The sequence below is a fragment of the Ochotona curzoniae genome, unplaced genomic scaffold (genome assembly GCF_017591425.1).
Source record: "Ochotona curzoniae isolate NIBS_2020 unplaced genomic scaffold, NIBS_Ocur_1.0 scaffold_3208, whole genome shotgun sequence".
NCBI classification, from domain to species: domain Eukaryota; kingdom Metazoa; phylum Chordata; class Mammalia; order Lagomorpha; family Ochotonidae; genus Ochotona; species Ochotona curzoniae.
Genome location: NW_024467106.1, coordinates 9,999,486 through 10,011,925, shown reverse-complemented (window position 1 = coordinate 10,011,925; position 12,440 = coordinate 9,999,486). Strand labels below are relative to the sequence as shown.

The 12,440-nt window shown below is 58.8% G+C and overlaps 1 protein-coding gene across 2 annotated transcripts in view; it reads left to right on the top strand.

Moving 5' to 3' along the window:
* The window catches only part of LOC121144857 (DAB2 interacting protein), a 160,345-nt gene that overhangs the window by 53,009 nt on the left and 94,896 nt on the right, over positions 1–12,440 (top strand). The window contains exon 1 of one of the 2 annotated variants that reach the window (XM_040963444.1): positions 4,084–4,301. The exons of the other annotated variant lie outside the window; for it this stretch is intronic. Within the exon in view, the coding sequence (XP_040819378.1) occupies positions 4,178–4,301 (124 nt within the window). The 5' untranslated portion in view covers positions 4,084–4,177. Of the gene's footprint in view, positions 1–4,083; positions 4,302–12,440 lie in introns of those variants that run through there. 2 annotated transcript variants of the gene reach the window in all.

Genomic DNA, 12,440 nt, shown 5'->3' with positions numbered 1-12,440 from the left:
AGCTTCCTGGGCTAGGGACTGTCCTCTTACCAATGACAGCCCCCACCCTCCTACGCCCCACCCACCCCCACCCCTACTCCACCCATCCCCACCCCATCCCTACCCCACCCAGGGATCCAGCCACGCAGAGAGAGGTTGCGACTGGCCTAGGAGGTGGATGTGTGTTGAGCTGCCAGGGCCCTGTCACCCACCCTTGTTCTGACAGGAAACCCCACAGATCTGAGCCCTCCTGGAGACACTATTGTGTGGGGCTTGGCATGGGTTCCAGTGTTAACCCTGTCAGGACTCCCAACCCCCTCCTGTCGCATGACAGAGTTGCCTCTTCAGGAAAGTTCTAGAAAGTTGCCCCTCCTCCAGCTCTGCAAACCATATGACCTTTGCCCTTCCCAGTCCCTGGCCTTCAGTCTCTAAGACCTTTGGGGAATGTGTGTCCCCTCCCTGTGCCTGCAGCAGTTTCCGTAGAGTAGTCCAGCAGCTACCTCCAGGGCTGTCCTGCAGTTAAAGGAGATACTGGGGATAGAATGCTGTGCAGAGGGGCCCAGACCAGTCAGGCTCTACCCACAAACAAACCCTGGAGATTGAATTTGCAGCCTTCAGGTGAGGCAGCCTGGGATTCCTGCGGCTCAGTTGCTTGAGGAGCCCTGGTGGTAGCTGCTGTTCCCTCCTGCCCCTGGCCTCATCCCTGGATGACGGACAGCCGGAGCTGCTGCTGTGAGCTCTGTGGATGAGTGGACGATCTGGCCTCCTGCTAGAGAAAGAACTGCAACCAGTGTGATGGGCAACCTAGGTCTGTCCAGAGGTAATTGTGGGCGATCTGCCTCTGCCCTTCCTTCCCCTAAACCTGGCACTCCAGGGAGATCCGCGTTAGCCCTGAACTGGCCTCTCTGTGCCCTGCGCCCGCTGACCTGCCTGACCTGGCAGAGCCCACAGTGTCTCGGGCTCTTTGAGTATCTTTCAGCTCAGCTGAAATGCCACCTGCCACTTCCTTCCCAGCAGTGTGTGCGTGGGGGTCGTCTTTGGGATTCCTGGAGCCTGCCGCCTTCTGCCCAGACTGAATTCTTTGGGTCTCTTCCCCTCTTCTTCCTGTGTGGCCTCCAGAGTCCTCTGTTTTAAACTGGACCGGAAGCAGGGAGAAGAGCGCCTGGAGGAGCAGCAGGTGTGCTGGTCTGGGTGGAAGGAGGGACTTTGGTGACAGCAGCCTGAGCCAGAGGCGTTAGAGAGCAGCAGGGGAGGTGGCTGCCTGATGACACAGGTCTAGGATTCCCCACAGTGGAGCCTTTGGGGGCAGGGTGAAGGTGTTGGGGTTGGCGTTGTCCTGGCATTTCCAGCCAGACCCATGAACCAAACATCCTGAGAGAAGCCATGCTGGGCTCACTTGGTGGCTGCAGCCTTGACCAACTGCCCCCAATCCAGCCCAGAGCAGCGTCTGAGAGAGAGGGGAGCTAGTGCGCGCGCGCGCGTGTGTGTGTGTGTGTGTGTGTGTGTGTGTGTGTGTGTGTGTGTGTGTGTGTATGCATGCATGGGGGGCAGGGGAGGGAGCCCTCAGGAGGCAACGGGGGATGGGAGAGCCAGACCCCACCTTTAGCTCCGTGGGTTCACCCATCAATCAGGGAGGACAGGGGGCTTGGTTGTCTCTGGGGCAGTCAGCAATAGATGACTGTGCGAGAGATCTGTCACCCGAGGCAGTGGGAGTTTACGTGGTGCACGGTTCTCCAGTGTCCCTCCCCCAGCCTGGGCATCTGAGGCAGAAGGGAGGACCCTGAAGGAGGGCGGGCTGGCGGCTGGCTGCTCCCCTCAGAGTGAGGCAAGGCGGTAGGGGCCAGCTGGTAGGGGCCAGCTCCGTGGCAGGATGGATTCCAGATGCTCAGTTGGGGCAGTCTTTGTGAGCCTGCCCACCCCGGGGGGTCGCCTGCCAAGAGGAGGGGCTCAGCTCCTGCCTTGCTCTCCTGTCCCTTCCAACACTGGTCCCCAGTCCAGCTATGGACGCCTGGCAGAGAGAGGCTCAGCCTGGGAGTGGGCAGTGCCCAACCTGCCTCAAGGCAGGGATGGGAAAGCCACTTCCGGTTGGCTGGCTCACCCTCTTACCTCCAAAAGCTTGGCAGATGGGGGTCCATGGTGTCTCCATGGAGCTGGGGAAACTGAGGCACAAAAACCAAGCAGAGTCCAGTTCCTTACAGACAAGGTCTGTCCCCCCCGACACACACCCCTAAGGCTGCCTGTGGGGGACCTGGGCCCAGGCCACTTACTTACCTCTCCCCCCATAGGTCACTGTGAGCACTGAGTCTCCCATAGGAGTGACTCTTATTTCCTGCTTTGGGAAACAAATTGGCTCGGAGGGATCCCAGGCACCCAGGCACCACAACAGGACATCCGGTAGCCAGGGCACTGTGGCAGGACGGGGGAGGTCTGGAGGTGGGGATTTCATTCTGCTAAGTGTCCAGGTGTGGGCAGGTGGCTCCCAGCACCCCGCCCCCGTGGAAGCTCCTGTGCCAAGGCCCACAGCCTCCGCAGGGACTGCTGTGCTTCCCACAGGTGTGTTTTTAGAAGAGGCTCCCACCTGGGCAGGGCCACATTCAGGGCAGTGTTGAGCCCAGAGTGAGGTGAACGGGCGTCCATCTTCTCATGAAGTTGGCCAGTACTCTGGGCAGAGGGGTAGAGGGGAGATGATAGCCCTGGACTCCGAGCGGCACCCTGCCCCTCCCCCCTGGTCCGGGCAAGGCGCCTGGCTTCCAGCTGGGATCCTGGCTCCTCCTGACCTGGGGGCCCAGGAGGAGGGAGCCTGGAGGGGGCTTCCCCTGTGAGGTACAAAACCCGGCCTGGATTCCTGCCCACACTGCCCCACCCTTGCCAAGCACCCAGGCTGCCTTTTCCATTGGTCTGGAGGAAGAGAATCAGGCTGCCTCTGGTGTCCTCTGGCGACCCACCACCCCTGCCCCGAACTCCAGGCTAAGACCACGAGCTGCTTTTACTTGCCCTGAGCCGGAGGCTAGTCAGCCTGTCTGCCCCTCTGATCTTGAGCTGTTGGGGGTAGGGGAAGGTTTAGGCAGCAGGTGTGTTAGTCTCCTAGGTGCCAGAAGAAGTGGATCCTAAAAGGGCCAATACAGGAAGTCTGGAAGAGGGCTACGTCTGCAGGGAGAAGATCTACAAAGCAGAAGTCAGGGGTGGGGAGCCGCTCAGGAGAGCCAGAGCTCCACCAAGCCCCAAGGAAGGATGCTTGGATTTGCTGCCCCTGTGCTTTGTGGAGAATGTAAAACTCTTGAACTAGGGAGTGACAGAGAAAACTCTTGAGCTTGCATTGTAAGGTGGCACCCTCTCTTGTTCTAGTCTCAATTTCTGGTCCCTGCACTCGGGCGGAGGTTGCTCTGCCCTGGACCAGCCCGGTAGGAGGACAAGACCCCTCCCAGCTGCGTCCACGGTGGTGGTGTGTGAGGGTCCCGATGAAAAGAGGCAAAATATTTAGATTTGGCAAAGCTCATGAACTAGCCAGTGTGTCCTTGAAAATACCCAGACCTTTAATTGCATAGAGCCCCTGTTTGTGTGCGTTTGGAGGGGACAGGGGGTGAGGAAGGGCCAGCACCCCATGGGAAGGCCCTCTCAGGCTAACCCAGAGCGGCGTGCGGGTGGACAGCTTTTCCAACCCAGTGGCCTTGGGTGGTCCTGGGCCTGGACCCTAATTGAGGGTGATGAGACTCCCTAGGTGTGCCATGCCCACCTGGCCACTGCGGGTACACCTAACCCACCCGCAGAGTGCACAAAGGGCAGGTGCGCAGTGCCTGCTCTTGCCGAGGGCCAGGGTGCCCCAAGCATCCCTAGGTGGGGTGCAGCCCTCAAGCCTGGGCACGCAGGACCCTCCTGGGACCGGGACCGCCTCGCCCTGCTGACTCCAGGCCGGGATTTCTCCCGCACTGACTTTCCGGCCAGTGCCAGCCCGGCCTCCCGGTCCCAGGCCCCTGCCGAGGGCCGGCTGCTAGGCTTGGGGAGGGGCGGGGGAGGCGGAGGAGGAGTTTGAACCACTTTGTGGGGCAGCCCTGGCCTCGGAGGCTGCAAGAGCGAGCAAACCAGCCAACGGAGGAGCGCGCGCGGGAGAAGGCAGGGGCGCCCGCCGGGCGGGCCGGAGCAGCGGATGGGGCCCATGTGAGCGCGCCCAGGCCCGGCCCGGTGCCCGGCGGGCGGCAGCATGTCCGCAGGCGGCGGCGCCAGGAGGAGCACCGGGAGGCCCTCCTACTACTACCGGCTGCTGAGACGGCCCCGGCTGCAGAGACAGAGGAGCCGCTCCCGCAGCCGGACTCGGCCTGCCAGGGGTAGGCACCCCCCAGCCCCGACCCCTAACCATGACCTCTTGCCCTTGGCCCCAGGGCCCTGGCCCTCTCTCCTGCCACTGTGTCCCATGGTGTCCCAGGACCCTGGGGCATCCTGGCTGTCCTGGCTTGTCGCTCTGCTTGGAGTCCCTTCGCTTGGGGCAGCGGGAGGCTGGGGTCTTCCCTAGGTCATGGACAGGGAGGGGGGAGGCCTGGACTTCAGGGGTCCCTCTTCTGCTTCCAGGATTGTTCTACTCGTCCTCCCCCAGCTTTGGGCCTCAGTTTACCTTGCCTGGCTGCCTTGGCCCCTCCCTGGGCTTCCCTTTGCAGGAAATAGGTGACCTGCCTCTGGAGCACAGGGACAGGTGTGGGCTTCCGACTGAAACCCCTTGCCCTTGCACCTTGCCATGGGCAACACTCTCCCTGGGAAAGTGCTGGGGGCCCAGGCTGAGGCAGGCCCAGGGGGAGGTGTCAACAGTTTGCTTTTCGCAGTAATGGGACCCTCTCCTGGAGACACCAGAGCCAGTGATCGCAGCTACCTTGGGGCCAAGACTTCCTTCCCCGGGCTGGGGGAGATGGGGAGGAGGATTGTGGAGGCTGGGGGCCTGTCCCTTGAGGTCTCTGTGGAGTGGGCCCAGGATGGGGGCTGGGGAAAGGGGCCGGCCCCTGGCAAGGCATCGGCAGGGTTCTGGGCTGACACTGGCTCCAGAGGGACTTGGAGCAAATGCCCAGGCTGTGGAATCCGGCCCACCCATCTGTCGGTGCTGGTTGTGTGGCCCAGGTCCATTGCTCCTGAACTTCAGCCAGACAGGCAGTAAGCACCCAGCCGGTTCCCACCAGTGGGGCCGAGTGAGGACACGCAAGCTTCCTCAGGAAGCAGTGGGGGGCCCGGTTCTGGGAAGGCTCGGAGCTGAGGCTCGGAGCAGGTGTGTGCTGGGGCTTCACGCCTGTGAATCCCCTACCCCTTCCCTGGCCGAGGCGCTCTCTGCCCTGTCCTTTCCCCCACCACTACTTAATCCTTTGGCAAGTCACTTCCTTGCTTTTCTCAGCTGTAGAATGGGGTGAACAGGAAGTGGAGGGTTCCACAAGGAAACAGGCTCATGCATTCAGAAACAGGAGGTGCTTATCCACCTTGGGGCCTCTCCTGCAGGGCCTCTCCCTCTCTCCCTTTGCTGTGGTTTCATCCCTGGCTGTGGAGGAAAAGGGGGCCTGGCCAGGCTGCCTCTCCTGTTCCTCTGACTACACTGGGAGCCTGGGTTGAATCCTAGGCTTAAATGGGACCCACAGCCTCCTGGGAGAGCAGAAAAGACAATGTACCTGAGGAAATCAGGGAGAGCTTCACAGAGGAAGTGGCTTTTGGACTGAGTCTCATATGATGGAAACGGTCTGCCTGGGTGGAGAGAGCGTGCTGGAGTCAGATCTGGGTTCCAGCCCCGGCCGTGTACTGAAATGTGCCCTGGTTCTTTGGCAAGCCTTGTGGCCTCATGCAGCAAATGAGGGGAACTCTGGGGTCTAGGTTGTGTGCTGGGAAGGAGAATCCCCTGCTGGAGCCTAGGGTAGCAGGTGTGTGTAAGCGCTTGGACTGGTGGATGGACAGTCCGTACGAAAGAGCTGGAGACTGAGCTGCTGCGGGCTGGTGACACAGCTCTTGGTGGGTAAGGGGACTGGTACTTGGGCCTGCTGAAGGGCTTCCCTGCTCTACCTTGGTGGGAGGTGACCTGCCACAGGGCCCCACCCAGAGGGTGGGCCACCTGTGGCCTTGGACTAGCCCGTCCTTCCCTTCCCCCTAGGTTAGCTTGCTCTCTGCAGGAGGCTTGGTTGGGCAGGTAATGACATAAACCCAGGGCAGGGTGTGGTACCCAGCACCCTAGCCCTAATCAGGCCTTGGTTCACTCCCTTTCTGGCCTCCACCACTAGTGAGGCAGGAAAATGACCTCAGGCTGTGTTTGTTCAGGAGCCAGACAGTGCTGCTGTCAGGGACTCGTGGGTGACCAGGCTGGGGGGAAGTGTCACAGGGTAGGGGAAAGGTGGGGGTGGGAAGGGATGGTAGCATTTGCAGTCTCCCAGGGCAGATGAGACAGGAAGCACTGCCCTTCTCTGGGCCTCTGCTTTCCCACCTGAAGAATGAGCAGAGTGAGGTTTGCATGGGGGCGGGGGTGGGGTGGGGCAGGAGCTCAGTGATGGTTGCCAAGGGCAGGGACAGAGTGCTCCCTTTGGGTGGCCAGGGTTATGCCTTGGGCCCCGAGTCCTCTAGACAGCTGGTAGTGGCTCACTGGTTTCAGGGAGTCCCTAGAGTGGTATCACTAACTCTGGCTCCTGTTGGCTGAGTCCATGCTCAGGGCTGATCTTGACCTTGCTCCCAACACCGATGGCTATGGGTCTGACGTTCATTGTACAATAGGACACTGCAGCCTGGCCCTGGTGGAGTCCCGCTCTGCCCACTCGTGGATGCTTGCTGCCCTGAACATGGCCAGACCTTGGCTGTGACCAGGCGCCCTTCCCTTCTGTGATCGGATGCGCACAGGTGACCACTCTGTAGCCGTCAGCTCCCACAGTCCTCACCAAAACCTGGGAGGGAGGCAGGGCAGGGAGCAAGAGGGTCCTGGGGGAAGTCAGGTGGACTCTGTCCCCACCCCCATGCCTGACCTTTACACTTTGCTGTTATTCATGTTCTTGGGCAAGTCCCAGACCTGCTTTTCTGCTTTAGTGCTGAGGGCTCAGTGTCCCCTGGTGTGAGGTCCCTGGATCTGGGCAGACTCGGGTCACCTGCCACAACAGCCTCTTGGCTTTTGTGCGTCCTAGCCCTCCCCCCTCAGCTTCCATAATCAGGGAGACATTAGCTGCCCATGTCCAGGCAGGCAGGCAGGGAGCCTGTACCGAGAGCCTCCCCGGGTTCTTTCCTGGCTCATGGCAAGTGTGTCAACCTCCTGGGAGCCAGAGGTCATTACCATGATGCCCCTCTGTGAGCGAAGGTGAACTGTCAGGAGCAAGGTTTGAACTAAAGCACTGAAGGGGTAGTTTTGTTTTGTTTGTTTGTTTGCAGGAGCCAGCTGTTCTCCCTGGACAGTTGCTCAGTCACCCCGGGTTACCCAGTGATGCTGATGAGAACCCCGACCCCTTTGCCTCCTGTCCGTGTCATTTTGTTTGCTGCTTTGCCCAGTAGGGAAACTGAGGCAGCAGACTCCTTGTCAGGGGGACAGGGTGGTTGAGACTCCCTGGGCGCCTGTCCCCGCCTGCAGATGTGTTTTGCTGGAGCACTGACCTGAGGCCCTTTTTGACTATTTTTAAAAGAAAAGCAGCGACCGGTGCTGTTTCCCCTACACCTTCCTCTTGAGGCCGCTCGGTTAAATGTCAGGAAAGGGAGAGTATTTCCTGGTCAGGAACAGGCCGAACTGGCAGGGGGCTCAAGTTGTGGTTTCCTCTGCAGGAATGGGGGCCGCCCGCTTCCCCGCCCCCTCTGCCCCTGGCCCGGTGGCTCATTGCTCATCGCTCCGGGAAGGGGGATGGGGGTGGAGGGGACTGGCCAGGGGTTGTCGTCCGCGGGAGGAGTGGTGGGACAGTTATTTTTAGCTATCGCCCTCCGGTAGAGGCATTCCAGTATTTGTTCAATATTTAATTATCCCTCTCTAATTGATCCACGTGGTCTGGAGTTTGGAAGCAGCTCCTGATCCTGTGATTTCCTCTGATCACATAAATAAGGAAGTGAGGGGAATTGCAATAGCCCTTGTAGTAATGATAGTAATAATGAGAGTAGCCATCGCGGCAGCAGCAGCAGTCATTGCATGGCTGAGGCCAGGCAGCCGCCTGCACGCCGACACAGCACAACGCAGCAGCTCCCGTGCGCAGCCCCTGGGCGGCCTGGGGCTTATCTGGGGTGTGCTGCCGTTCCCTGGGTGACTTGGACAGCTGCCGGGGACCCCAGGGATGGGGTCGGGGATCTGCTGGTGGGAATCTTGTTAGTGTTTATTTTCCTCCTGTTCCCAGGAAAGGCAGGAGAGTGTTGTCGGCCTTGCGCGGAGGCCGTGATGTGGTCTGGGAAGCAAAGTGCTGACAGCTCTGGGAAGTGAGGAACATGGAGCCCACCTCAGGGAGGAAAGTGTGGGAAGTGGGGGGCACTGTGCACCGCCCCGATGGGTGGCCCAGGGAGCTCCCCTGCTGGGGGCTGGTTCTTCTTTGGTGACCTGCCTGGCGTAGGGAATTTCTGGAACTTGGAGTTAGAGATTGGAAACCAAGAGATTGGCACTCAGGAATAGTCTTAGACAAAAAGTGGTTTGACTGTCTGTTAGTTCCTCTAGACATGCTGAGATTTCGTTCAGGAGCTTGGCGTGGCTAACCACACTGTGTGACCTCAGGCAAGTCATTAAGCATCTCTGGGCCTGGAAGCAGGTGTCACAGTTCCGTGTGCCACAGCCTGGGGTGTTGCTGCAGAGCCGGGGAAATTGTCCTTTTTCTCCACTCATCCGAAGCCTGAGGGGTGCGTTGCCAATCTATTAGGGCTCATCGAAATGTGGTGCTTGTGGGCACCAGAACTGTCAGGCTGCTCCAAGTGTACCCAGGGCTTTGTATTTTGCGCAGAGCAGCAGAGTGTTAGCGAACCACCTACTGTGTGCAGGCTGGGCATCGGGTTTGCCAAAGGGAAGGCGTTCTGCCATCAGGCTGGCAGATGGTGTGACCGGAATGATACTCAGGGCCTCGAGCGGAAAGCCAAGACATGGGGGCTCCCCTGGCGGGCTCCAGGACCCTTTGCGGCATGCTGCGTTCAGTGACACTGTTATCATTTGCTTCCTGTACTGTTCCCAGGTGGCCTTTTATCAGTGAGCTCACTGAAGCTGCCACTGGTTGACTGGGAGCGGAGTGGGAGTCACTGGCTCTAGACCACCCTGCTGCCCTTGCAGGGGTGTGAGGCTCTCTGAACTTGAGCTCACAGAGGGGGATCTTGGGGAATGGTAACCTGTACAGGCTGCTGAGGAGGTGATGCTGGGAGTCGCCGATGGTGAGGGCTTGGTCCAAAGTTGGGAGATCATTCCTGCTGGAAGGAGGCTGGCTGAAGTCAGGAGGGAGGCAGCGGGCAGGATGGGATTAGCAGGAGAGAGGCTGTCATGCCATCCGAGGGTCGTGGTCCGCCTGGACCTTGGCAGATGCGGACCAGAAGGCCAGGCCACTGTCGCGACTTTCTCCTGCCTGGAATCCAGCGCAGTGGCTCCCCTGTATGCTGAGATGGTGGTCTGTGGGCCTGGGCCCTTTCCAGGGCTAGAACATTCTTCTGTGACATAGGCTATGGTGATTGTGGTGTGACACTGTGTTTGGCAAGACAAGAAGTTGGCCGTCTTGTGTCACCATTCCCTCCCCCACTGTGTGATGCTACCATGGAGTTTTTATTTGTAAAACTTGAGCTGCTACCTGAAATTGCTAAAGATCAGGAGCGTGGCACTGAACTAAGAGAGCTAGTGGCAGGGGCATGCCTACAGTGAGAGGTGGCAGCTGATAGCCTTGGAGGGAAGTACGGAGGAGCATGGGCGCCGAGGGCTGGGGTGCAGCAGGGGTGGGTGACACCAGCCTAGGCAAGGGGCAGCTTCAGGAGAAGGGTGGGGAGGGGCTGGGTGTAGCATTGGACAGAGTGGGAGAGGTCTGGTGGGAGCAGGACCCCAGAGAAGCTTGGCCTCCTGTGGTCGCTGCTGCACCTGACAGCTCGGAGCTGGCTTGGAAAAGCCCCCTCCCAGTCTCCGGCAGCCACTCAGCAGGCCTGGGCCTTGCGCCGTCCCCTGGGTGGTATGGAGTGCAGGCTGGCTGAAGGGGAAGGGACAGCCGTTTACAGAGCTATCCAGAAGAGGCTCATGTGTTAGGGACGGTCCACAGGGCACATAGCACCTGTGTGGGCCATACCCCTTCATAGTGTTTATGCTGGTGCACCTGCCCCCCTCCCCCACCCCGGATTACAAAAGCAATAGTTACCTATTACAGACTAAAAGACAATCAAAATTACCTTTATTCCCAGAACCCACCAGTCGGTTCTGAGAACATTTGGGTGTCATTTCCAGGTTTTCTTCTTCCTTTCTCTAAGTTTTTGAAAATTTTAAATTATTGGAAAATATAGGCAAGCATTAAAAACAACATTGTTGACACACCCCTACATCCACTTCTCTGGTTGAACAACACTAAACCAGCCAAAGCTCGTTTCTCTTCTCTTCCTTTTTTTAAAGAAGAAGGCATTGTGGCGCAGTGCATTAATCCTGCTGCCCCCCAACACCCCGTAGAGTGGCTGTTGAGTCCTGGCTGCTCCACTTCTGATCCAGCTCCCTGCTAATACACCTTAGAAGGCAGCCGAAGACGGCCCAAGTGTTTGGGCTCCTGTTACCCATGTGGGAGACTTGGATGGAGTTCTGGGCTCCTGGCTTCCTCTGGCTCAGTCCTGGCTGGTGTAGTTATTTGGGGAGTGACCCAGTGCATGTAGGCTCTCTTTCTGCGTCTTCTCTCTCTCTAACTCTGACTTTCAAATAAGCGAGCAAATCTTGGGGAAGGGGAGAGAGAGAGATGACTTGAGTGCAGAATGAGTTAGCAAGTTCACCTGCCAAACCCAGCCCCTCTTCTGATTTTGTGTGGCTTGTGAACTGAGAGAAGTTTTTGCATTTTTAAGCGAAAGAATCACATTTTAGTCATGTGAACATTATGTGAATTTCAAATGATAGTGTCCATAAATACAGTGTTATTGGAACGCAGCCACGTTCACTCGTTTACGTGTTGTCTGTGGCTGCTGTCACACGGCAGAGGCAGCGTCGCCCAGACACGGACCATATGGCCACATGAGCCTGAAATAGTGGCTGTCGGGCCCTTGGTGGAAAAAGTTTGCTGACCTCTGAGAGGCAGCAGAAGCCGTCCGCTCTGCATCCGGGGCAGGGCAGGGCGGCAAGCAGACAGAGTTGGTGCGTGTTGCCTCCTGGGGTCTGAACTTGGACACAGGACAGGTGTCTGTTGCGGCTGCCTCTCTTCATCCACGGGAGAGTTCCTGGTTCTGCTGTGACCTCATGTACACCCTGGAAGGTAGCAGTTGACAGCTCCGTAACCTGGTCCCTGCCACCCCCATGGGAGACCTGGGTGGTGCATCCAAGCTCCCAGCTTCACCTGGCCCAGCACTGGCTCTTGCGGGCACGTGGGGAGTGGGTAGGCGATCTCTGGCACTCTGTTGCCTCTCAAGCTAAATTGTAAGCAGTGCTCATAGGGAAATTGTGACCAGCAGGGAATCTCCTGGCATCTCCTTACGGAGCTCCTTGGCAGCACAGAGGAAATGCCAACTGTGCCCACCCTGGAGTAGGCAAATCTTAAGAGGTATAGGAGAAAATAACCCCAGGAATGAAACTCAGCTGTGAGAGGAGCCTTTTGCTCCTCTCAACTCTTAGCATAGCCAGGACGTGCAGGCTGTTCTGGAAGATTGGGAATTCTTGTGGAGAGGTGGGGAGGGGCCTCCCGGGATGAGGAATCAGCAGCTGGTGTCCTCCGATGCTGTAAGGCTGACAGGCTTTGTACCAGACTAGGACGAGGCCGAGCAGAGGGCAAGAGGGGCGCAGACCTGCGTGGTGAGTGACGCCAGCCCCACGTGGCATCCCCAGGCTGACAGTACAATTCATCCAACTGCCACGTCTGGAGTCCAGAAGCCAATCGGGCTGTTCTGTCCCCGCACCCCCCATCTGGGAGCCGCAGGGCCCTGCAAGTCCCCAGAATGTTCTATGTTGAGAATCAACCGGGCAGAGATGGGTGTCCTGGCTCCCTGCATTGCCCAGTCTTCCCTCCCGCCAGCGGGGTTTCCCCAGCAGCGGTGGGTACCTCTGCCGAAAGCCTCAGCTCGCAGGCAGCTGGAGTCCAGAGCCGAGGTCCACGGCTCTGGACTCCATGAGCTCTGTCGGTTCCTCCTGCAGCCTCTTGCCTCTCCCAACCCTGGGAACATGGGGATTCTGAGATACCCTGCATCTCTTCTTGGGACGAGAGCGGGAGCATACCACACTTCTAGAATCGTGGGGGAGCCCTGGCCTCTGGTGGGGCCACCCTGAGCCTCTGAGAAGGAACGGGGCTTGAATCCTGCTCTGCCTGCAGGGTTGTGAGCTGTGAGTTCACCATCCGCACCTTGGTTTCCTCCTGTTGACTTTGGAG